At 39.8% G+C, this 26,589-nt stretch overlaps 1 protein-coding gene across 1 annotated transcript in view; it reads left to right on the top strand.

Moving 5' to 3' along the window:
• Positions 1 to 26,589, top strand: part of EPB41L4A (erythrocyte membrane protein band 4.1 like 4A) — a 135,855-nt gene that overhangs the window by 81,583 nt on the left and 27,683 nt on the right. The window contains exons 10-16 of the mRNA XM_065655949.1: positions 4,386 to 4,477; positions 5,432 to 5,509; positions 9,655 to 9,767; positions 16,988 to 17,069; positions 23,481 to 23,564; positions 24,152 to 24,265; positions 26,294 to 26,341. Coding sequence (XP_065512021.1) covers positions 4,386 to 4,477; positions 5,432 to 5,509; positions 9,655 to 9,767; positions 16,988 to 17,069; positions 23,481 to 23,564; positions 24,152 to 24,265; positions 26,294 to 26,341 — 611 coding nt within the window. The remainder of the gene's footprint in view (positions 1 to 4,385; positions 4,478 to 5,431; positions 5,510 to 9,654; positions 9,768 to 16,987; positions 17,070 to 23,480; positions 23,565 to 24,151; positions 24,266 to 26,293; positions 26,342 to 26,589) is intronic.

Here is a 26,589-nt window from a genome sequence, read left to right on the forward strand (position 1 = left end):
CTGGACAAGCTGGCAGCACATGGCCTGGACGGGTGTACTCCGCAATGGATAAAGAACCAGCTGGATGGCTGGGCCCAAAGAGTTGTGGTGAATGGAGCCAAATCCAGTTCGTGGTCACAAGTGGTGTTCCTCAGGGCTCAGTATTGGGGCGGGTTCTGTTTAATCTCTTTATCAATGATCTGGATGAAAGGATTGAGTGCACCCTCAGTAAGTTTGCAGACAACACCAAATTGGGTGGGAGTGTTGATCTGCTGAGGGGTGGGAAGCCCATACAGAGGGATCTGGACAGGGTGGAATGTTGGGCTGAGGCCAATTGTATGAGGTTTAACAAGGCCAAGTGCCGTGTCCTGCACTGGAGACATAACAACCCCAGACAGTGCTACAGGCTCTGGGAAGAGTGGCTGGAAAGCTGCCTGGCAGAGAGGGATCTGGGGGTGTTGACTGACAGCTGCTGAACATGAGTCAGCAGTGTGCCCAGGTGGCCAAAAAGGCCAACAGCATCCTGGCTTGTATCAGAAATAGTGTGGCCAGCAGGACTAGAGAAGTGATTGTGCCACTGTACTCGGCGCGGGTGAGGCCCCACCTTGAATACTGTGATCAGTTTTGGGCCCCTCATCATAAGAAAGACACTGAGGTGCTGCAGAGAGTGCAGAGGAGGGCGATGAAGCTGGTGAAGGATCTGGAGCACAAGTCTTATGGGGAGCGGTTGAGGGAACTGGGGCTGTTTAGCCTGAAGAAGAGAATGCTGAGGAGAGACCTTATCGCTCTCTACAACTACCTGAAAGGAGGTTGTAGCATGGAGGGTGTTGGTCTCTTCTCCCAAGTAGCAAGTGATAGAACAAGAGGAAATGGCCTCAAGTTGTGTCAGGAGAGGTTTAGATTGCATATTAGGAAAAAATTCTTCACGGAAAGGGTTATCAGGCATTGGAACAGGCTGGCCAGGGAAGCAGCAGAGTCACCATCCCTGGAGGTGTTTAAAAAGTCTTTAGATGAGGTTCTTAGGGACATGGTTTAATGCTAGAGTTAGGTTAGGTTATGGTTGGACTTGATGATCCTGGGGTTCTCTTCCAACTGAAATGATTCTGTGATTCTATGCATCACCTGTGCTAGTCTTATCTCTCCTCCGTTGGGTGAAAATGGTGGTGAGGCTATGGCAGTATGAGCTTTAGCATGTTTTGGAGACTGCAGGACAAACTTTTAAAGCATTTGAAATGAGAGGAATATTTTATATTTGTCCTCATAGTTTTTTAGCATCTTGCCTTTTCCCAGAGTAAGAGAAGATAATCCAATAGCTCAACAACTAGGTACCACTGCAAGGGTTATGCCTGTCCTTTTGCAGCCTCTAGCTGTGTTGTCCTGCCCGCCCCCCACCTTGATGGTGCAAGTCACAGCTGTGATCAAAAATTGCCACACAAATATGAGCATTTTTCTGCTTGCTTGTTTGGTGAACACAACTGCCTTCCTGAAGGAATGAACACTAAAGCTGGTTGTAGGGAGAGGGGAGATCTCCAGAGTGTGCAGAAGACCAGGACCGCTCTGGAAGCAGTAGTAAAACTACAATAGGTCTTTGTTTCTTTTGGTTCAGGTATATAAGAATAATAATTTAAAAAACCCCAACTGTCAGTACCTGTAAGAAAATAAAATTGTTCAAGATGCTAAAAATATTACCTTTTAATGGCAACAAAAGTTCATGGTGTTAACAGGTAAGGTCCTCTTTGCTTTACCTATACAAATCTATTCCTTTACAGCAAACAAAAAGATTAAACGTGGAAGATATTACTACCTCTAGTACTGCTTAATTTTTATATATGCATTTATAAATTGTGAGTTTAATCACAATACTCTTGAAAGCCTTAAATAGTCTTAAAAATTAAGTGAAGGAAGTCCGAAACCTAGATGTGCTGTGCGCAGTGTCATGTTGGACTTAGTTGCAGTAATTACTGAATCCTTCACAAAAAGAAATGAAAAATGGTAGAAGAATTATGAATTGTCTCCTCTGTGTTGGCGAAGTATCTTGTAAATGAATGTTTTAGGCTTGCTTTCTCCCTCTTTTAACTGCTATTTAACTTATTACAGGCATCCATTCTGAGGCAGTAGTTTTCAGACATGTGCTTTTCCTTCAAATTCAAATAAATAGACTTCAGTGTGTAATCAGAAATCTTGTTGGTCTATCCACTGTTTTTTAGGCAGCTGTTTAATTTTCCACATTTGAATTCCATAACTTGTTGATAAATTTGATCTATAGAGTTGTTTCCTGAGTGCCTTTGATTGCTGCATACTAAGTATAGATGTTTCAGTACTTAGTTAATCATCAACATTTTTTCCTTACCAGCTGAGATGAACTTTCTTTCACCTTAGAAAATAATGCCTTCAAATGATGGAATCAGTAGTGATTGCTTTAATGTTAACTTACAAAATAAGAAAAAATGGACAAGTAGAATTCAAGTAGAACTTTCTCCTTGATGAGAATCTTTCTCTGAATTCCAGTGGTATTCGAACTGGGCTAATAATAAGATATGTTATAGAAATACCTTATTTTAAAAAGTCTTTTTCAAACAAAGCTGAAACACCCCTGGCTTCTCTCCGCCCCTGTTACAGTTACATTTATCCAGTCCTAGATTTATACAGTCCTACAATTACATTCGACCCTTTGAAGGCAAGCGCCAGGCTAATGTGGCTCCTGTTGAAAATGAGTTTGACAGCCCTGTACTATATAATCATTTAATGCTATACATAGCAATCTCAGATAAATCCTAGTTTTCAGCATTCTTAGTGGCTGTGTATCGTACTGTACTCCTCTTTCTTGCTGTGATGCCCTAGAGAGGAAAATGTGCTTTCTAGAGAAGGCTAGACGATGTTTACCCTTCCTTGGATATTTCATGGGGCTGTTCCAACCAGCCATTACACGAACTAAAATAAGCCATGTGAGAAAATAAGCCCGTGTGTATGTCTCTCTCTTTTTTTTTTTTTTTTTAAGGGAATGAAATCTCAATTGTTCTAATCACAGGTTCTGTCTTTTTTACTGATATTTGTTTCAAGGTGGAGGAAAGTCTGCTTAAGCAGGTAATTTGTGATTTTGTGAGGCTGACTGACAGCTATTAATAGAAATATAACTGGTTTTTTTTTTGTTAGAGGTGAAATTTTGAATTCTGGAGAACATATTGAATTAGTTCATAGTTTGCAAGGTGCTTGCAGGTCACCATTCTTCTTTAAAAGATGAGTAGGAGGAACTTGCCAGAACTCTTTACCTATGTATGTCTGGCACTACACAAGTATGACTAATGCAAGCGCATCCATTTCCTAAAATCAGCTGCCGAAAGTGGTATGAATCATACCCCCTCTGTTACTGACATATTGGAGAAATGGTTTTAGGACTCAGTTTTCTTACAGATCGTACCATAGGACGCTGATGATTCACACTGGAGTCAGTGGGACTACTCATTCTTTGTGCAAATCACAGATACAAAACTGAGCACTGAAGTTTATTGAGTGATAGATATACGGAATTGTATTTTACATGACCATATTTGAATGTTTAGGTTGTTGGAAGTGTGGTGTAGCTGTTGCTTCATCTTGCCTGTTGCAAGTATTTTGTAATTTGTGTATGTCTGACCTCTCTTTCATCCTTCCTGCCTGTTTCTCATGTCTACTGTACTGACTGCCAGTTTCCAGTGATTAGTTTTTAAGCTTTGAGTATTCTTTTTTTGTTGTCTCCCTTAAGAGATTTTAAGGTAGATTTTATGGTTTTTACCTTTTGACCTTTTTCCTAGTATTTTGAATAATTCTGAAATTAGCTAGGTTTTGTCGTCTTCTTTTTTTTTTCCTCAGTCTTCCCTTCCTCTCACATTTTTTTATTTCCAGATTTACCTTGGTTCTTCTCTACATATGTTTTGTGAATTTTCTCTGTGTTGTTGCCTTATATTAGCTCATCACAAATCTCAAGTTTATTTCTTTCACTTATTCTTGCTGTTTTGCATACTGTTAAATAGAGCCTTGGGAATATATTTTTGCTTGACATCTGAGGTGCGGTTTCAGAAAACATCAGAAACATTATTTGAAAAAACTTTATGCTTTTAAAATAGGAAAAAAGCTGGTATCTGTGAACAAGAGTGAAGAAACAGAAGTGTTTCAATAATCTCCTTTCTCTTTTGTTTTTCTTTATCTAAGGAATTGATTCTTTAAATAATTATTTATTATTTTCAGGCAATGAGAAACAAAAAAGAAAACCTCTTTTAAATGAAGAATTCTATAGACTTATAGAACCTGCTTTTCTTCATGCTTACTTCTTTTTTTATATACATGCATACGAGATGGTTCTTGAGTTCAGTACCTGAAGATTCACTTCACTGGTGCAATCCTTCATAACAATATTGATTTTTTTTCAGTGCAATGAAACTTCCTTCTTTTTTGAAGCACATGACAAGACTACATGCAAACATATCTGGAAATGCTGTGTAGAACATCATATGTTTTTCAGGTGAGTGATGCAGAAGTTGTGGTCTCATTACCAAAAGGAGGGAGACCATATCGAGAAAGAACCTTGTTTATATGTACAGAGTGGTGTAACACAGGCTTGCTGCCTGGAAACACATTTTTGCTCTTGGTTATAGAATGTTCTTAAAAGCCTTTGCCTTCCTCCTTCTTACAATGATGTGAAATGATTTTAAAATTGAGTAGTTTGGTGGTTTCTTTTGTTTTAGAATTCTTTTAAAAATAGTATCTCAGGTTGCATAAAGTAGGCTTTAACAGAAATATCCACAAATGTATATGGCAAGATTTAAGCTGCCATATATATTTTTATGTATTTAACCATCACATTTTCTGTATCAGCGTTGACTGGAGTGAGGCCTTTGGATTTCAGACATTACTATCTCCTACAATGCACAGAGATTTTCTTTTTTGATAGAAAGACCCACTGACTTTCCATAAGGTTTTGCTTACTTATTGAAGTGTGTAAAATGTTTCCAATATTACACATCTCAAAACAGTTTATTTTAACTGTCACAAAAACACTAGCAGTAATGTGCAAAGGTATCTAGCTAGGAACTGGTCAATGGGTTGCTTGGGCCTGGCTTTAGCAGAGCTGTAATTGAGTAAGCTCAGAATCCCTCTTGCAGTCTCATTACTGTGGCATGATGTTTTTGCCCACTCCTGTGAAATACTAAGCAAAAGGCTGCTGTTGCCAACAGTTTACAGTAGACCTTGAAATAAAGATGTGTGTAGTCAAAAGAGAAGGGCATAAACGTGTGGTTTTGTGGAGCGCTCAATCCCATAACAGTCTGCCTGGAGGTAGGGATGAAGAGGGACTAGCAGAAAGTTGGTTTTTTGGAACCTAAAGTTTGTATTTCTCTTTAATTTTCTTGGGAAGGGGACTGTAGTTGAGACCTATCTATGTAACTTATTTTTTTGTTTTATTTTTCAAACTACATAGAGTGCCAGAGAATGAATCAAACTCTCTGTCAAGAAAATTCAGCAAGTTTGGATCCATAGGTTATAAACATCGGTACAGGTGAGTTTATTTCGTTGGTTAAACTTCAACTAATTCCTTCTTTATTCCATCTTTTCTCTTACAATGAAGGAAAAACCCCACCCAGACTATGACTCAGAGCAGTTCTGCTGACAAAGCGTGAATCGAGGCTATTTTAACAGATTCCCTTTGGGAGTCTGGCAGTTTTGGGACAAATGTGAGTTACTTTGCATTCTCTGCATCCTTAGAGTCGACTAGGGCCTGCTGTAGCCCGTAGCGAACATGAGAGCAGGCTTGGCAATGCTCAAAGTCAAAATCTCCTTACAAGTCCTGAAATTATGTTAATGTCCTAAAGGGTTTTTCCTGGCAACTGAGGAATACCAAAGCAAGGAGGCACGTTGGCTGCTGCCTTTCTTCTGGGAATTAGCAAAGGATTGGTGCGAAGACTTCCATGAAGTCTGTAACTGTGATGCCCTTTACGGCTGCAAATGAGCTACAGCAAGGGCTCTTGATCCAAATGGTTATGTCTAATCCTGTAGCAGTGTTGCTGGTACAGTGCTGTTATTCAAGAATAACCATGGGGGCAGAAGTAAAGTGAGAAGGGAACCGTCAAAACTGGATGTGTCGTTAAAGGCTGCAAGTCTTGGCAGAGGCAGTAAACTTCAGAGTAAGGGTGTATAGGAGGCACTTAATCTCGATTTTAGCCTGAGTTAACCAAGCAGACAGTGTGACATAAAGGGCAGTTAATACTGTTATACAGAGGAAGATGTGGCAGAGAGAGTGGATTTAAGATCCTCTGGCTGCTGTGCCACAAAGGACTAGCAGGATATAAGATGTAGTTAAAACTGTAAGATGTCAGAAATCTGATAGTTTTAACTGAGTTTTATTGAGACTTCATGTTTTTAAGTCTGTTGAAATGACAGAGTCTTTGTCTAGTGAGTAAGGCACTTGATTTGGAAATTGGTGACCACTGTTATAAATCCAATTCTGTCACATTGACTGGATGATTTTGAGCCAAATCATTTATGGTATGATTTTTAGACTTGCTTTAGAGTTGTGTATTCAGTGAACCTGAAAGGGAGGGTGGAAAGCAGCAAATCAAAACCACATCTGAAAGCCAGGCCTCTTTTTCCATTTTCATTTTCCCTGTTGGTCAAGTGGGCATAAAAATAGTTTTAAATATTTTGTAGTTGTTTTGAAGCTGATGGGTGAAAAGTCCCTATTTACTATTGAAGGCAAATTCTAGAGGTTTTTTTCATGGCCTGCAAGTATACCAGGTTTGTTTAGGTTTAGTTTTGGCCTGTCTGTCTGTCTCTTCTTCCTGTCTGTATTTCTACCATCACTCAGGAAATACACGGATCATGATGAGTAAGGCTGACAGTCATTAGTTAGGCAGTTCCTTGTCACTGCCTCTTTGAAACACTTCTCCAAAAGCAAGAAGACCATAATACCCAATTCCTCGAGCAGCTCTGGGATTAGAGTTAATATCTGTGGTAGGTACTAATGGCACTGTGCAACAGTAGCACTTGTCCTCAGTCAATCACAATTCATAGTCAACTGCCTGTTACCCTTGGATGCAAGATCTTGCTTATAAGGAAGGATCACTGGTGTGTTTCTGTCTCGTCTTTACCAATGTATTTAATAATAACACAGATTATTCGGCTTATCACATTATCTGGCATGATCCTGCTTCTCCTTAGTGTATGTGATAGGGGAATGATAGTACTGCCTTTTGAGTTTCTAGTTAGATCCTGATCCACTCCATTGTCGCGGTTGAGACGGACAAACGACATAGACCAAGTTCTTCCAGGATGAAAGTAGTAGATACCATTTATCGCCACAAGTGCATTTTTATACAGTTTTACCAATTCATGTGTCTCTTCACTATTGGTTACAAGTTACAAGAGTAACATCCCATTGGCTAATTTTCCTGTCATCAATGTTACTCTTCTACTTCCTTCTCTCTCACAAGTACATCCCTTCTCTCCCAGGGGTACATCTTAATATCTCTGGCTACTGCTTTACTCCCATCTTTCTCACGGGTAGACCTTAATATCTTCAAGGCTGATCTCTGTTCCCATGCCCTCCGTCAAGGAATCCACGGACCCACCGTAGTCCCCCACACCCCATCTGTGAAAATGGAGAGGAGTTTGATGGGTTCCTGCCAGAGTACTGGGGATGAGAGTTTCCTCTGTTGGACCATTTCAGCCGACTGGAGCAGGGCACTGGTGCTGGGGAGGAGAAAGCTATGTACTTAGCACAACCTTCCAATTAAAAAAAAATAGCATGAAGCAGTTAACTATGTTTGAGTTATTCCTGCTAGTGGTGCATTTATATTCATCTTCCTTTTTTAATAAGTTTCAAGGGTGAATCTGTGATATGGCTTGCCTTGTTGAGATGATGGTCACTACAGACAGCTGTGTTTATAATGTTAATTTTGTCTAGAAAACATGAAAGTATGTATTGCTCTTCTAGTATGAAGTGTTCTGTGTTTCGCTGTAGTGATACTTGAGGACTCCCCATGACCTGAGTGGATGTTCTAGTACATGTAGGTTGTGATATCTAGTTGCACCATATTGATTATACAGTGCTAATGATAAATAGTGATAATCAATTGGTGATTGACATGTGAACACTTCGTGGAATTCAGAACAGCAGTATCAGCATTTTCACATGCTTCAAGAATCTTTGCTTTGCTTATCTATCAGCTTTGTTTGTCTTCCCTCTTTGTTTTAGTCCCTGTTGTATCATCAAAAGCAGTGACAGTGTTGTGTATCTATATATATCTTTAGCTCAAAGCACAAAGAATAATCCCACCATTGACTGTGCCTGTGTAGGAACAATAATAACATATTCTGGCTTTTTTTTTTTTTTAATCTTCTAGGTGCTTCTCATTAGGTGGCAGGCAGGTTTCAGGAAAGCACTTGTCTTAAGATCAGATGCTCTGGTTAACATGAGGAGGTGTTAATGTGAGTGGAAGGTCTTATCCCCAGATGATTTGTTAAAACTACTTATAAAAATTGCAAGACCGGCATGGTTGACAAACTTAAAAGTTGAGCTAAAGTGTTATCTGGTTTACTTGGGAACAAAAAAACCATTAAACTGAATATCAAACCCCAGCATTACTGTGATGTAATGTTAGGGTTTTGGGGTTTTTTTTGTCCTTTAATTCTTTTACAAATTTTGAGAAGATAAAAATTCTGCAGTGCTGACTACCCCTATGGGGCTATTGGTGAATATGCAATCAGTATTTAGTGTATTCTTTTAGCACAACTTAGAAAATCTACAAATGTAGTGCCTGTGTAGTTGCTTGGCACTTGCTGGTATGATACCTGTTTACGTCTAAGTCATTGAACTGCAGGTGTTTAAGCAACTGGGATTTAAAGGTAACAATTACTTCTCTTGTGTAGTAAGTTTCCAGAAGCAAACATGGAGTTTTGGGGAGGAATATGAGGCCCGTTTTACATTTTTGTTATGAACACTATATTCTGCTTAGTCATATGGAGAGGGGTATTAAAATGAGCATAAAATAATTTATTTAAACTTAATTACTTATTTAAATTGCACAATTTAAATTGTGCCTTACTGTAAATGGGAATCAGGACTTCTGCTTATTATCATTTGGGCTTTAAATGGCATCAGGACTTCTACTCTATTTATTATCATTTGTGCCTGTGCTAGTGAGAGTACTTTATTATGCTTTGCTTTTCACGTGCTTTTCCATGCCCCTAAGGTTGTCATTCCACATGGCAGAGAAATAGCCCCTTACTGACTGGAACTGAGCAATGTTAAGGATGTGTTTTCCTGAGATGAAAACTTAAAGGAAGAGTTCAGGAAGTAATCAAATTACTTAGGAAAGTCATATGTTAGAATATTTGAGGTTACAAAAGCTCATACTATCTTAGCCTATTGCAAATAAACCAGCATTTTGTTGTGTTTGCTTAGCTCCTCTTGAAAATGCGAAATACAGAAGATGTTGGCACAATCCATTGGTGGGTCTGCCAGTGACTAATTCAAAACAAAAGTCAGGGTAGTGCTTCTTCACAGGAAAGCCAGAGCTGGGATGAGAAGTAAATAGCTAACAAAACATGCTGCCCAAACTCTATTCATTTTTTTCAGTCTAAAGACCCTCCGTTTCTTTCATCCTTTTCCCAAGTGTTTGCCCATTATTTTGTTGCATTTTCAAGTGGCAGGACGTCTTTGCAAATGACCAGAGACCCTTCTGTGCAGCTTCCGCGGCCGGACCAGTGCATTGAAAGAAGTCGCAGCAAGACGTACCCCAAAAGAACACAACAGACAGGTAAGTCCTTCTCTGCTGGGCTTGTGGAGAAATGTTTCTTTGGTTAATTTCATTTTCAAGAGGTGACTCAGAACTGCCACAGTGTCCTCAAATGATCTCTCAGAATGGATTCTTTCTTTTACCTCAGGTCAATATTTATAGCTAACCTTAATTGGATCTAAAAACCCCAGTTTTGTGCATAAAAGAAAAAGACATGGTGTGGATCAAATGTGATAAAACCCCATGTTTGTAGGTCTAATGTATAATATGAAAAAGAAGTGAGAACATGTGTTTTTGTCAAGAGTCCTGTCTCTCACTAAAAATTTTATACCCATATGTCTTGGTTGATATCCCATTGTTCCAGCTGTTTAACCCTAGGTGCTTCTCTTTTACATCCTCTTCCCAGTTCAAGGGCAGCATCCCTTTATTCTGATATTAAGTGGAAAAGAAGTTTGTGCCATGCCCTCTGCAATTTTAACATGCTCAGATGTGTGAACTGGAAATCTGTTCTACATGCTGAAGATGTCAGGGGAAGCTGCAAGTTTTTAGGGCTGTTAGAGGAAACACATAAGATTAATGAATCCCAGGAGTCATGCCCAGAATAATGGATGTTTCCTGAAATTTCGTAATAGAGACAAAAAGCTTTTCTAATGTCAAGCTCTGGTTCTACATGTGATTACGTGTGTATGCTTAGCTTCATCTATGCCAGCAGTCACCCAGATTTAAGTCGAATTCATGCATGAAGTATGCATGTATGTGTGTTAGCAGTTTGAGAAAAAACTTGTCTGGACTTCAAAATGTAAGCAAGATTATCTTTATCATGGGTTAGTATGGCATTATAAACTTTTCAGAGTCACCATTTTTAACAAGAGAACAGGCATGTATATCTGGAAACTCCCCATGTTTATTCTGGATGGTGACTTTTGACTCAGAAGTAAAGCTGGTGTGTTCTGCCCTTTAGCTGCCACAGGTTTTGAACTGCAGTGTAATTAAAAGTATTGCACCTGGAATATGCAAGCAGCTTACAACATATTTTTTAAAAATTTTATTTTATTTAGCTAAGTGTAAGAAGAGAAGGATCACTTTGCTTTCTGATTATGTTATCTTTTTGTTGTGTCTGCAGTTGTGAATGGGTGCCTAAGAGGACAAAAAGCTGTTCACTCTTGAACCTAGTGACTTAGACTTTTGTCTGGCTGGGCTGTCCCATTTTTAGGGTGGTAGTTCCCACCTCATTAATCCCTAGTTCAATTATGCAGAAAATTATGTGGGTATTCAGAGCTAAACTTGTCAGTCGAAACTTGGCCCGTAGTTGAAAATAGTGTTTGCTGTAGCACAGGCAGTGAAAATCAGTCTATATTGCTGCAGGGTGTGTGTTGTGCTTGTTGAATTTTTGATGTCTCTGACTGGAATTGTGAGGAAAACTGAAACCTCCCTGTGGCCTGTTCTGCCAATGTAACCTGATGCAGAATTCTCTGGGCAACATGTATTTGTTGTTTTGGTGGATTTAAATACTTTGTTTTACTTTAAAAGGCTGCTTTTTCATCATCTTACTCATATGTATTTGTGTAATCTGTATCACCCATCTGGGTTTCTTTGCTGTTAATTCAATATAATTGATGCCCGTGTGTTCCAAGTGAGCAGTTATTTTACACTGGGGCAGGTATATTACTTCAAATGATTTTTAAGTTAAATGAATTTGTTTTGTTTCCTACTTAAAATAAGGGCTAAAGGAAGAGAGCTGTGTCATTCGAATTCCATCTTTCCATATAATGAGCATATTTTTTACTCTTTATTTTTTCATTTTGTATTTGGGTATTCACAATGATAAACATCTAGTACTTTTTCTCCGTTTAAATGGGCTTTCAGATGCTCAAGGCAGACTAACACTGCTCCACGTGTTAGACACTGCGTGACAGTCTGTGCATGTCACTAGGAAAAATCCACCCCTTTTCACCTAAACCGATTCTTGGATATAGCAAAGTCCATATCACACAATAAATCAAGTCTGTTTGATATATTTTAAGCATCACTTGTTTAAAAATACTAACCCAATGTAGATTTTACTTTTAGGAAATAATTTTTATCTCGGAAATGTGCTTGCTGCGTAAACAGTTTTATGAGTTACTTAAAACTTTCCCTGACTGAAATGTTTGAGAGAACAATATGACATTTCTTCTTAAAATAAATATTCCTTTTGCATAATGAGACTATGCTGATGGTTGTACTTGATGACTACTCCTTTGTTCTTGAATTTGTGTTTCTAGTATGGTGTAATAAGATTAAATATGCCTTGTTCAGCATTTTAAATGGTGATTTCAGTTGTCATGTATTACATCTTTCTTAAGGTGTTTTCTGCCAAATGCCACTTAAAGTGAGATCCGAGTGGTTATGGCTTACAATTTAGCTTTTTGGAATGAAAATCAGAGTTCCATTTACTCTCTCGAAACCCGAACTCCAATAACTACTCTAAAATAGTTCTTATACAGTAGCTTCCTTCCACTTTCTTGAAGTTCAGTGTCTTTCTTCACCCGCTGCTTTACTTCTTTCCTTTTCTTAAGACTGCAAAATTAAGTGCATGAAAGGCTTCCTGTCTACAGCCTGTTCAATTAGCCATTCTGGTTTTTTTGGTTTTTGCTTGTTTGTTTTCTTTTTTATTTTTTTTTAATCTGTTGGTGTCAGTAATCGGAGCAGCGACAGGGTTTTGGGGGCAATTAGAAGAACCAGTAACTACAATGCACGGCTGTAGCCTGTAGAGTCTGCACTGCCTCTATCACAGAGGTGTGTGTGAAGTGCTAAAGCCTCTAGCCTCTGACATCTCATTAAAATGTTTTCCCTTGTTCCTTCTTTTTTGTGTACATGTTCTGGTGTTATAAGGAGTTACACAGTATGTTTTTTTTATACACGGTATGTGTTTTAAATATTTTTTTTTTCTATTTCCTGAAGGTAGAGGTTAGCTATCATTTGCAGAGCTAAGTGACTAATGTTTCTTTGTCTCATTGGTTCCTTAAAGCCTGCTGAAGTCATTAGGACTGCAGCCAGTTGGTAAACTCTTAGTTAAGAGCTCGAGTTGGTGCCAAGACAATGAAAGAAAATATTTACTTTCTATGTTTTCAGTAAAAATATTTGTACTTTAAGAGAGAAATTGAAGGAGACGATACTGTGAACAAACTAGCTTTCTTGTATAAAAGCCACTGCCATTGACTGATTCCTATAACAGGATGGACAGTGCAGACAGTTTGGCTTTAGCATGGCAGATTATTTTTCTTAGAATCTAGATTACAGTGGTTTAAAATGTGGTAACCTCCCTCTTGTCACTTGCTTAGTATGTTCCATATCTCAGTTGTTCTAGGGTTAGTGGAAAAATCAGACCAGGAAACTTCAATGGCTGTGCAATTAATGTTTTTATATTAGTGCATTTTGTGTGTGTGTGTGTGTGTGTGTAGATTTGCATTCAAGTTGGTGTTCAGTTGGAGAAGGGTTTTTTCATTTTGTGCTGTAAAGTCGTGCATGTGAGATACGCATAGCTTGTTTCATTTGCTTATTCTCCTTGTTTCAGCTGAGAGAGAATTACAGTTGCATTTTGTTCTGGTTGTAAATCAAACTCAAACATCGAACAGAATCTCTCCTTATTCTGTTTTACCCTCTTAGGGCAAGACTGATAATGTTCAGCTTTCACGACAGCACATAGGGTGAAAGAATTCATTATTCTCGTGGATGAATGCTCCACACGAAAGGCTCCTCGGGAATGTCCTCTCTGAACAAACATTGATGAGACCAGACCTGTTGCTGAGTTTATTCAGCAGTGGAAAACATACTGCTTAGGGTTTGTTGTTGTTTGGTAGCTGAGGATTTGTCTTGCACACTGGGCAGTTGTATAAACTAGTGTAAAATAAATGCTGCCATTCTGATTTAAAAGCCAGGTGGAGAATTGGGAGTGGGTATTAAAATTACAGTACTGTCTGTATTATAATAGTTCCTAAGCAATCACAGGCAGTCACAGTTCCTGTCCTGACTACCTCGTATATTACTGCAGATGCCTATGATTACCTTGCTTTGCCAGCCTCAGTCATAGCAGCTAGAACTGTTGGTCTGTCGCATTCAGAGTCCCAATTTTTTTCACAGAGTGTTGTGAGATTTGGTTTGAAAGTTAAATTTTAGAAAATGAATCTTGTGGGTAACTTTATTTACTTATTTATTTACTTACTTATTTACTTTGAGCTTAATACTTCAAAATTTATTTTAAATCCCAGGTTTTGTAAAAGGATGGATGTGACCTCTTCTGCATTTCACTCACATGGTATGAGGTGCACAAACCCTTGAGGTTACAGATTGGGAAACTAGTTTGGAAAATAAACATTATCACACAGTAGGCTGTGCTAGTGGAGATATATGGAAGTCCATTCATTTTTACAGGCTCTTATTAGTTCACAGTGCAAAGCATGAGCTCTTACTATATGTTTTCTTTTTGATCACACTGTCTTCTGCTCTTGTTACAATAGGTTTAAATACAAATACTACTTCCAGATAAGGTCAGTAACATGGCTTTAGTTGATAAGAAACAGGCATGACAAGCTAATTAGCTTGCCAGGCTCCTGAGGTTTTGAACACTAGAGTTTTTAAGTGTAATAGTCTATTTAAATTGAATGCACAAATCAGCATCAAGTTGGCTGTAAAGGGAGTCAAAGTGTGTGCATACGCCTCATTGGAAAAGTTCAGTGCAATGAATGCTGACAGTAACTTATCTGACAAAAGGTAAACAACCAGGAAAACCTGCTACAAGTGAGATGTTTGAGATTTCTGGCTGTCTAAGGTATTTTTGAGAGGCTATTACCTTGGCATGTGAGAAACAGTGGTATAGGTAAGTTAATGCAATGAGGTTAATGTTTGCACAGTTCTTCTGGAGTCTATTCTTTTATATTAGGGATACTGTATCATACAGAGGTATATGTTGGTAGAACAGTACTGTAGTTAGTAAAAGTTCTTATGTGTTCTTATGTGCTCTCATCTTTATTTGTGATTTTTGACTATGGAGGTCAGAGGAAGAATTTTTGTAGCAGTCTTTTATGGCCTTAATGGAGATCGGTGATTCTTTTTCTGATAATTTTCTCATTTTCACATTAATTCAAGAAAATTTTTAATGCAGTAATTCTATCTTTTTACCAAGCAGGTCATAGTGGCAGTGTAGCTATTGTTTCATTCTTCAAAACAGAAAATAACTGTCTGGGTAAATGTGCAGTGCTTCAGAGAGTCTGGAGAGTTGGTTGTCTCCTATTGCATAAAATAGAGGATTCACTGAGAATGCAAAAAAATTACTTTCCTTTCTGTCTCTGAATCTGTGCCCATTCTGCATTTCCTTCTTCAAAATATTCCAAATTCTTCCTAGTGCTTGTGCTTGCATAAACAACAAAAAGTAGCTTGAAGGAGCAAATATTGTACAAGACAGGACTCAGGCTGCTCCCATCCCCTGCCAGGCATTAGTCTGAAAAACTAAGTAGGAAAAGGAGTAAACTACATAATTGAAAGTGATGAAGTCAAACACATAAAGGGCTTGGCTGAGTTGCTTGAGCGAAGGCGACTAATGCCACTTAAGCGAAGGCGACTAATGCCAGTTGACCCTCTGCAGCGTATGAGGCATCTGCAGAAGACTAGCAGATTTAACCTGTAGGAGAGACAATCGATGGGCAGACAAGATGTCTCAAGTATTTGTGTTGAAGTAGAGGAGAGTCCAGAGACTTTGTGTGTCAAAGGGGCAGCATAGCAAATTGAAGGAAATGGCGGAGAAATACTTTCTCTGAGACTGTGGAGAAAGCTTATAATGCCAAATCTTGCCACAGCTTAATTTAAGATATGGCCTTTTAGTTTTAGCCAAACAAAAAAGGCTTTGAGTTTGTACCACTTGATTAACAACACTGATGCAGTTGCTTGTGGCCAGAGGACACAGTATTAGTATTTCCTTATAGACTTCAGTCAGTCTTTTTCATTATCTTCAATGAACATGCCCAGAATCCTGTCCAGATTCTGTCCTGTACATCATCAGTGATGTTGCTTTGTTGTTTTACTTAACATCTGTTTCTGGAGGTGGTAGCAGTTTTTAAGAAATGACTGAAATTGCCAGTTAGGTGGAAAGAGAATGTGTGAACTGAAGAAAAATTACTGATGAATATTAATAGCACAGCATGGAAACTAAAATTGTAGTACCTGTAGGAACAAATGTGTCTTGATTAATATATAACTACATAGCAAGCTGAATAGGACAGTTCTTTTTTTTGTTCATGATACCGAGCTGTGTACATCTGTGGAGCATAATCTTATCACGCCACTTTGACATTAACCCTGTATGAAATATCCAGGTTCCCTTGGCCCTCAGTGCTCCTAATCATGAATACACAAATCAGTTTCTTTGAAGCCTGTTACATGGGGGGTCAGAAAGAAAGTGCATGTATCTTCTAATTCTTCAGGTTGCTTTTCATGGCTCAGGTGGGGACTTATGTGCCAACAGTGTGAAAAGTGCAAGATCAAAATGGAAACAGTATTGGGCATGAAATTGGAAACTAGGCAGATATCTTTCAAATATGGGACAAAAGTTTCTGACTCACCAAAACTGATCCTTACCTGTCTCTGTCAGAGTATTACTCTTTCTTTTCTCTATTTACATTGTTATTTTTCTAATCCATTGATTTACAGTTATTATTTTCCCGGTCATAGGTTATTTTAGTGTTGTGTTACACTGTGTTGCTACATCAGCTTGAAGTGGTATCTTAGAACAAACAAATTAATCTTGCTTTACCATCTATTTTAATGATTGTTTTAGAGGCCATAGTTATTACATTGGAGATTCCCAAGCTTTTTCATACCCTGTGTTTTCTTCACACCTCTCTTCTCATTGGTAACTGAGAAGGGCTTTCCCTTCTGGTGCCAATGGCATAATATCTCTCTGAGAACAACAGCTTCGAACTCCTCTGTCTCATGTGGAGGAGTAATGAACGTGCCTCATGTTAAATTTTCTTGTGATGTGGTATAGCTAGAAATAAGACAAACAAGTGTGATTCTTATACCCCCTTAGCAAATAGAGCATGCACCACATGTCTTGTGTATCATTTTATTTCTCATGCTACACTGTCTTCAGTAGGTGATTATGCTGAAGAGGTATGCAAGCATATATGCTATAGGCCTGTTCTGTTTGAGTGGGTTTTGTTTGTTTGTTTGTTTTTAATTTTGTTGTTGTTGTTGTTGTTTTCCAGGATCTAAAAACATGAGCCAGATTACAAAAAATGGGGAAAACGAAGGAACTACAAAAATTATTGCACCTTCCCCTGTGAAAAGGTATGTAGACCAGCAGTTCTCTTCTAGCTCTTAAGAGATTGTGTATTGCGTTGGACAGAGGAGCATATTTAGTAATCATTAGTAACCGTTTATCTTGCCCTTAAGCTTAGGACTGCCTGATGTTCTGTGGACAAAGGTCAGAGAGTGTTGCCCAGTAATTAATTTTAACAAACCCATATCTTCTGAGGAACCTGGAACAGGGTGGCACAGAACCTGGAAACCCGCAAATCAGGTCAAATTATTGGGAAGGTAAACAGTCTTAGTTTCAAGTATGAAAAAAACATGTTGACCCAAGGGGCATTGGTCAGGCTTAGTCCTGTGAAGTCTTATGTGTCTCTCCCCTGGGAGCTGGCAGGCCCTCAGGGGAAGGGTCTTCTGCCTAAGCACAAGGCAAGCTCTGCGTAGGATATGTGGGCAGAGAAGAGCTGGGCATGGCCTCTCTTCCAGCAGTGCTGTTAATCTTGCAGTCTGTTTACACAGGTAAACCTAGAACAAAACTCATGAGTGTTTGCGTTGATCCTTCAGAGCAGTGAATTGCCAGGGCTCCTCTGGACTTGCGTGGTCTGTTGTGTTTAATTATCAGTGCTGAAGTGCACATCTCTGGTTATTAGGCATATTTGAGAGAATGAGGCAAGGCTCAGAATTAGAAAGGGGTTTATGTCCCCACCCTTAATTTTAGGTGGAATTTCACGGAACATTTGCACCATGTTTTCACAGAATGGTTAGGGTTGGAAGGGACCTCGGCAGATCATCTAGTCCAACCCACCTGCTAAAGCAGGTTCACCTAGAGCAGATTGCACAGCAATGTGTCCAGGCGGGTCTTGAATGTCTCCAGAGAAGGAGACTCCACAACCTCTCTGGGCAGCCTGTTCCAGTGCTCTGGCACCCTCAAAGTAAAGAAGTTTCTCCTCATGTTTAGATGGAACCTCCTGTGCTTCATTCTGTACCCATTGCCCCTCATCCTATCGTTGGGCAGCACTGAAAGAAGTCTGGTCACATCCTCTTGACACCCACCATTGAGATATTTATAAACACTGATGAGATTCCCTCTCAGCCTTCTTTTCTCCAGGCTGAACAGACCCAGCTCTCTCAGTCTCTCTTCATAGGAAAGGTGCTCTAGGCCCCTAATCATCTTCATAGCCCCCTGCTGGATTTGGAATTTGGATGCCTGAATCAAAAAGGAGTGATCTGACAAAACAATGGGTCGAAAATTCAGCACTTAACTATTTTGCTTAGTTGCCTGATTGTTTGTCTCTGCATGCCCAGTAACCTTGACAGGTTTTTTTGAGCTGAGTACCTCTGGTGTTATCTCTCCATTGAAGCTGTGGGCTTCACATACTAAGTATCTGGACTGACCTCCGAAGAAGGGTCTAAAAGATTTATTGTAAATACTTCATGGGTAGTGTTTGCTATTGCCTAATATTTAGAACAGTTGTCCCCAAAAAGAAGAGCTGAGTTTAATTGCTTCCTCAGTTTAAGGGAAATTGAATCAATCAATTAGAAAATAATGCTAATCATGGGTTAAAAGAACATTTATGATTTTGCCACTAGATTATGCTGAAGCTAGACCATTGAGCAGAAAAAAAATACAAAAATACATACATACTTGCATGGGGGGTGCAAAGAGGATGGCACCAGGCTCTTCTCAGTGGTGCCCAGTGACAGGACTAGAGGCAATGGGCACACACTGAAACACAGGAGTTTCCTTCCCTCTGAACATCAGGAAACACTTTTTCACTGTGAGAATGGCTGAGCAGTGACACAGATTGCCCAGAGAGGTGGTGGAGTCATGATCATTGGAGATACTCAAGAGCTGTCTGGGAATGGTCCAGAGCAACTGGCTCTAAGTGGCCCTGCTTGAGCAGGAGTTTGGACCAGGTGACCTCCAGGGGTTCCTGCCAACCCAACTATTCTGTCATTCTGTGATTTGTTAGCAGAGAGAAAGGTACAAAGGTACCCTTATTCCATAGTGCAGAGATGATTGTATTGGGAAGGGACAGGAGGCTTTCTCTACAGCTTGTGCTCAAAATGCTGTCTATAAATTTTTAGCAATGAACTGCTAAAAAAAATATGGATAGGCAGGTCATAGAGCAAGAGACAAAGATAAGGGGATCTCAACATGGCAGCTTCAACATTTCTGAGTTTAGTTTTGTACTTTGACAATTTAAAAGCAGTTCACAGGCAGATTCTCACTGAGTCACAGTTTTAGTGTTAGTCACTTCCAGCAAAAAAGTGCTGGAAGTTGTTTTTCTTGCATGATTTCTATTTAGAAATTGATTTGATTTTCTCTGTGTCTTTGTCTGTACATAAAACACCTTTCAGCTCTGCCAGGCTTAGTATGTGTGACAGGCAGCACACATACTTTGTGAAGCATTTACAGTTTGGTAGTTTACTCCATTCTATGTAATTCTCACATTAATTGTCAGTCATGCTTGCAAAGCATCATTCAGCAGCTCTTACAAGCTGAGTTTTCATAGTTTAACATCTCATTCACTGTTGAGATACATAGTTGTTCACTTCTGTATAAGTGGTATAAATTCAAGGTAAACCATAAAAACCTCCAACAATGGTAATCTCACATGAAATTCAGATCCTAACCTTTTAGAATCATAGAATCGTTTCAGTTGGAAGAGACCCTCAGGATCATCAAGTCCAACCATAACCTAACCTAAGTCTAGCACTAAACCATTTCCCTAAGAACCTCATCTAAAGGCCTTTTAAACACCTCCAGGAATGGTGACTCCGCTGCTTCCCAGGGCAGCCTGCTCCAATGCCTGACAAGCCTTTCCATGAAGAATTTTTTCCTAATATCCAATCTAAACCTCTCCTGGCACAGCTTGAGGCCATTTCCTCTTGTCCTATCACTTGCTACTTGGGAGAAGAGACCAACACCCTCCATGCTACAACCTCCTTTCAGGTAGTTGTAGACAGCGATAAGGTCTCCCCTCAGCCTCCTCTTCTCCAGGCTAAACAGCCCCAGTTCCCTCAGCCGCTCATCATTAGACTTGTACTCCAGGCCCCTCACCAGCTTTATCACCCTCCTCTGCACTCTCTCTTTTCAAATACTTTGAATTAACTCAGTCCATTTTGAAACTACATTCCTGGAGATAATACTAGGATCTGAAGAGCTGCCATGATATAGCTCTCCAGCTGTAAAATCATAGAATGGTTTCGGTTGGAAGGGACCTTAGAGATCATCTAGTCTAATCCGCCTTCCATGACCAGGGAACTTCCACCAGACCAGATTGCTTAAAGCCCTCTGGCCTTGAACAACTCCAGGGATGTGGCATCCACAGCTTCTGTGGGCAGCCTGTTCCAGTGCTTCACCACCCTCATGGGGAAGAATTTCTTCCTTATATCTAATCTAAATCCACCTTCTCTCAGTTTAAATCCACTATCCCCTGTCCTATCACTACAGGCCCTTGTAAAAAGTCCCTCTCCAGCTTTCTTGTAGGTGCCCTTTAGGTACAGGAAGGCTGCTGTAAGATCTCCCTGGAGCCTTGTCTTTCCCAGGCTGAACAACCCCAGCTCTCTCAGCCTGTTTTCATAGGAGAGGTGCTCCAGCCCTCTGATCATCTTCATGGCCCTCCTCTGGACTCCACCAAACAGGTCCATGTCCTTCTTAAGTTGGGGTCCCCGCAGCTGGACACAGTACTCCAGGTGGAGTCTCACAAGAGCAGAGTAGAAGGGGACAATCACCTCCCTTGACCACGCTTCTTTTGATGCAGCCCAGGATACTATTTGCTTTCTGGGCTGCACACACACATTACCAGCTCATATTGAGCTTCTCATCAACCAACATTCCCAAGTCCTTTTCCTCAGGCTGCCCTCAATCCGTTCTCCATCCAGCCTGTATTTCTGCTTGGAATTGCCTTGACCCTTGTGCAGGACCTTATTCTTGGCCTTGTTGAACTTCATGACATTTGCATGGGCCCACCTATCCAGCCTGTCAAGGACCCTCTGGTTGGTGTCCCTTCCTTCCAGCATGTTGACTGCATCACACAGCTTGGTGTCATCAGCAAACTTGCTGAGGGTGCACTCAATCCCACTGTCTATGTCACTGACAAAGATGTTAAATACTTCCAGTCCCAATACTGACCCCTGAGAAACACCTATCATCACTGGTCTCCATTTGGACATCAGGCTGTTGACCAGAACTCTTTGAGTGCAACCATCCAGCCAATTCCTTATCCACTGAGTGGTCCATCCATCAAAACCATGTCTCTCCAATTTAGAGACAAGGATATTGTGTGGGACAGCATCAAATGCTCTGAACAAATCCAGGAAGATGACATCAGTTGCTCCTCCCTTGTCCACCAGTGCTGTAACCTCATTGTAGAAGGCCACCAAATTTGTCGGGCACCATTTGCCCTTGGTGAAACCATGTCGATTATCACCGATCACCTCCCTATTTTCCATGTGCCTTAGCGTAGCTTACAGGAAGATCTGCTCCATGATCTTGTTAGGGACATAGGTGAGGCTGACTGGCCTGTATATGTTTGCTTGGAATGAAAAATGACTTAGGGATCCAATGCAGTGAATTTGCCTCCCAGGATCAATTGTCTCTTTTTTTTTTTTTTAGGATTTGAGAACCCTATTCAAATTTCTTTTTGAAATATAGGACCGAAGCATATTTACCTGAGTTACCTAGTCTGTAGTAAGCACATATTTTTAAGACTGGGAATAGATTGTATGCACTTGAGTCAATAATTAATGGGTACAGTATTAAGAAAATTATTTACCTGATAAAGTCAATTTAATTTCTTTTCCTGCTGACTTACTGTGGCTTTTCATTTTGTTCACTATAGAAGAATTAAATTATTAACTCAGTGACTTGGAGTAACCAAAGGCTGAGGTTAAAAGTGGATTAGTGAGTTAAGTAGCCATGATTCCTTCATAAAGCCGAGTCTGTCACCTCCTGCTCTGGGCAAATAACTCTGGCCTAGGTCCTCCTCTCTATAAGCAACCGTAAAACTTTTCTTTTGCCGCTTAAGTTGCACGTTGGAAAGATAGGTGATATTAATGCTTGTAGTGGGTTGCTGTCAGGAATACTTCTTGAAGAGCTTAGTGGAAATCAATGTGGCTGTCTAGTTCTGTATCAGCTCGTTCATGCAGAAAGTGAGCCAAAGAGATGATGATGCAGGAGAAGCAAGATTAGCCATTGGTGAGAAGACCGGTGTCAAGAGCCACCTTCCAGCACTTGGAGTGGCAATGAGCAGTCTATCTAGGAGCATTAATAGGTTGGAAGTTGTAAAATTTGATACTGTGAGAATGGTAGGAAAAGGAAGAATTGGAGCATCCTGCTGTTTTTCATGCAGTGTCCCATAGGTACAATGGGAGACTGGCGACAAACACTGATGTATCTCTTAAGACAAGCGACTATCTTGACTGTGCTGGTACTTGTCCTTGCAGCACTCAATGAAGACAGCCCTTTCACGTTGCCAGATCTGTGCTCAGTGTCCATCAAAAAGAAAACATAAGGAGTTACTGGGGAAGGAATTAGAAGGATATGCTACTCTATGACCCTGTGGTCTGTCGTGTTTTGAATAGTTTATCACACATGCCTTTGCTCCTATCTTCAGGAAGGTACCATAGACCTAGAAAAATGATAGAGAGATATGATAAGGACACTCAGAGGTAGGTGGTGACTCCTATACTGGGAGAGATTAAATAGTCTGTGATTCTTTCACTAGGAAAAGACATAAGACAGCTGTTAAAAATGCATTAAATAAAAAAGGGTTGGAGTTTGTGGTCATGGAACCACTATTCATAGAGCTTTTTTTCTTTCTATATGCACAGAACTAGTGAGGAACAAAGGATGGAAGTTTTCAACCAGGTGGAAGTTTTGAAACAAAATGAAATAATTGTTTCTGCCATAGTTAAATACTGGAGCATACTGCTACCGGGCACTATTTATGCCAAAAACTCAAAAATGTTCAAGAGGTGTTTAAATAAATCATGGAAGAAGGTTCCCTCAAGAGCTATGTAGAATAAAAAGCAGATAAAGCCTCCAGTTCAATAATCTGTTAACTGCATGTTGTGGTAGACTGTGAGAGCATATTGTATATTTGCCCTATTGTTAGATTTTTTGCCTAAGTGTCTGTTCTTATTTATTCTGAGACAAGACTGATCTTTTTCTGACTCAGTGCAGCCATAACTGAGCTTGTAGAGCTGATTTTCAAGTCTTGGTTTTTTTTCCTTCCAGTTGCTCTTTCAGGGAGAGATTCTTCAACACAGCAGCTGTTTGCCCTCTTTCACATAGCAGGCAAATAGCTATATGCCAAAGTGTGTCTCTGTAATGACTATATGCCTTTAAAAGTAATTTTTTAAGAGGTTAGGGGGAGAGAAAATGTGATTTGTACGCTATGGATTTAAATATAAATACAAATATATATATGTACTTTTATTTAGCTTTAAAAAGATGAAAAATGAAAACAGTCCAGAAACCCAAAGAAGTAAAACAAGCGCACCATGGGAGGAAGGTGGCCCACAGAGGTAAGGCGACGCATGATGTCCTAGCTATTGTGCAATGGTAAATATCATGCCATAGCAATAGGCTGAAGGATATTGATATATGAATGTATTAACAGGGTCACAATAAATCTGTATTGCATGTAAGAATATAGGTCCTGTCATGGATAAATAATCAGTTAAATATTAGGAAACTAGGTGTAGGAGGAAGTGGTCAGTGAAGGAGAGTCACCGGTGGCTTTCCACAGAGATCTGTTCATATACCTCTACTATTGGGTATATTTGTCAAAGACCTGGAAAAGGGATGATAAGGTTTAGTAATGGAACAGAATTTTTAGGATAGCGAGAGTGAAAGCTGTCTGTGGAGAGTGGCAGAGTTGTTGGCTTGGCAATGCTAAGAGGTCTTTCGTACATTTTCAGGCTTCAGTGTAAAATATTTATTGCTGGGTAACAGTACCATCCGTATTTATGTAGCATGCACACATACATACATGCCCAGCTGAATATGTATGTAAGTGTGTGTCTCCTTATTTTTGTAGGCTGAATCTTACCTGGCCTAACTCTCATGGAAGTTTTAAAGCTGACTGATTGCTCTTCCTTTTTAACCCTAGTGGGCTGTATAATTCTCCCAGTGACCGCAATAAATCACCGAAGTTTCCTTACTCTCGGCGACGGAATCCATCAGGCGGCAGTGAGAATGAGTCCGGGCAGCCAGTCCGGAGGAGGTAAGAGCCCTGGGGTTAATTACTGTTCGTTTCTCACAGTAGGAAGCTTGAGGTCATTCATGCTCTGTTCAGTAAGGGCTCTTGGAAACATGACGGGGTCCTCAGCAAAGGGACACTCCAGGGCCCAGCTGTTAGTCCAAAAAAACCTGAGCAAGAATACCAGATCTGCTTTTGGAAAGGAAACTTTGGTTAGGCTTTTTGCTTGTGTGCTGTTCTGTGTGTTAGGAAAATGGTGTTAAAAATATGAGAAATTGCATTACTGGTATGTGCAAGATCCTTTCAGTTGCTGCAGCTATTTTTCGCTTGTGAAGGAAAGGACTCATGCATGTTGCTTGCTTGAGAGTGAGCTTCTAATACAGAGCAATATTTTGGTTTTAGTACATTGTTTTGCCTTAAGTGCAATGAAGATTAAACAAATGACCCATAAAGCTGCCTTCAACAGTCCCATGTGTGAATTACTCTACATTAGAGAATGTGAGCAAAAATACAAATATGAGATACTTAATGTGTTTTTAATGGGTACATGATGAATTGAGTAACTTAGATGTGTTAAATTAAATGGATGGAGATTCTGTGCTGTGTGTCCTGGAGTATGTCCAAAATGCGAATTACAGGGAAAGTTCTGAAGTGGTACAGTTTTGAGAGACTACATGTTACCTAGGGTGATTCGTCCTGCTGAGAAGCTGCTTTCGTCTCTAAGTTGTCCTGGTGCTGTGATCTGCTGTGAAATGTAGACAAGAATAGCTACTGTGCCATATTCATCATAGTCTTCTAGGACTGCCTTACAAGCCAACACTTTGGAGTAATGTCTCCTTCTGACATCTCTGAAGTGATTACTCGTTTGGTGTTCAAAGTCAGCATTTGCAAAGGAATCTCTGAAGACACAGCTGTATCTGTGAGGAAATGTGGAGCTTTTTTATTTGTCAGACAAAGCCCTCAGACACATGGTGTGAACTGTGGGGCTGTCATAAGCAGAGACAGGAGTTGGACTCGATGACCCTTGTGGGTCCCTTCCAACTCAGGACATTCTATGATTCTAGGTTCCTGAGCTGCTGTAGACCTTTTGTCTGCCATTAGTTGTCTAGAATAGGAGTGAAGAAACTCACCCAAGGCATATGCTTAGTGACCTTGTGCCTGGGTTAGAGTAACTCACTGGAGCTCTCTCTAAGTTGGTACAGTTATGTCAATTTATCCTGTTGGCTAGAGCTCTTGTAATAGTTAACAGCAATGTTTTTCCTGAATGTGTTTTCTGATTTGTTGCTAGCTTAGTTGTCAGAAGGACTTGTTGGGCTCTGAAAAAACAAGGGAATAGAGATGTGCAGTGCAAAACTGTCTTGTACCAAGAAAAGAACAGTGTTTGTGCACTGTGCAGTAGGAAATTTTTTAAGATGCAAAGTATTTATTGTCTGGGATTTGCATTTGGCTGATCTACTTGATGGACAGGTCGTCATGCCAATAGCAAGTTTACTTTTTGGCCACCATACCAACAAAATATTTTTAAAAGTCTTATCTCATATGTGACACTGCGATGACTAACAATAGTAGGTAGATTCTAACCTAATTATGTCTTCCTGAATCTTGATTTTATTCATGGTCTTTCCTTTTAAAACCAGTTAATAACAATAGCTGTGTTGTTCATGCATTCTTAACGTGAATTAAGAGGAAAACATCAGGCTTTGCTGTGCTGGAAACAGTAGGAAAATCTAAAGGCTAGGATACCATGCTTAACCTTGCCAGTCAGGGGTTTGCAATGAGAGCTGGAATGGGATAATGCCTTCACAACTTATTGCAGAGGTGTCCTGAAAAGTTTAAACCAGCACATGTCATTTTTTTCTCTGCCTTAAATCATATTGGAAAAAAACGCTTTATAAAGTGTAGGCGGGGGGGTTGTTTGTTTTGGTTTGGTTGTTTTGTTGGTTTTTGTTTGTTTTGTTTTGGTTGTTTGCTTTTTAATATGGGAATTTTATTTTGGTTTTGTGTTAAGTGACCTCTTAATGGTATTTCATTGAAACTTTCTTAATGTCACAGGAAAAATCAAAACAGTGGCGAAGATTCAGATCTAAAGCACAGGAGAAGGTATGTATAATCTATAGCAGCCATGAAATGATAGCAAAAGTACTGATCATATTTTAGTTCCCTGCATCCTCTCCTTTCCTTCCTTCTTCCTCGTCTTCTTAAATGTTTAAAAGGCTTATTGTGTTCTGCCCATTCAATTTTTTTCTTTCCTGTCTTACTTTTGCTAAAATGCTCTGTAGCATAACCTTATCCCAGCACAGATTCCTAAAAGCTGCCTTCCATGTCGTTACTGCACCGTGCTAGAAGCA

The sequence above is a fragment of the Caloenas nicobarica genome, chromosome Z, assembly GCF_036013445.1.
Source record: "Caloenas nicobarica isolate bCalNic1 chromosome Z, bCalNic1.hap1, whole genome shotgun sequence".
Lineage (NCBI taxonomy): Eukaryota > Metazoa > Chordata > Aves > Columbiformes > Columbidae > Caloenas > Caloenas nicobarica.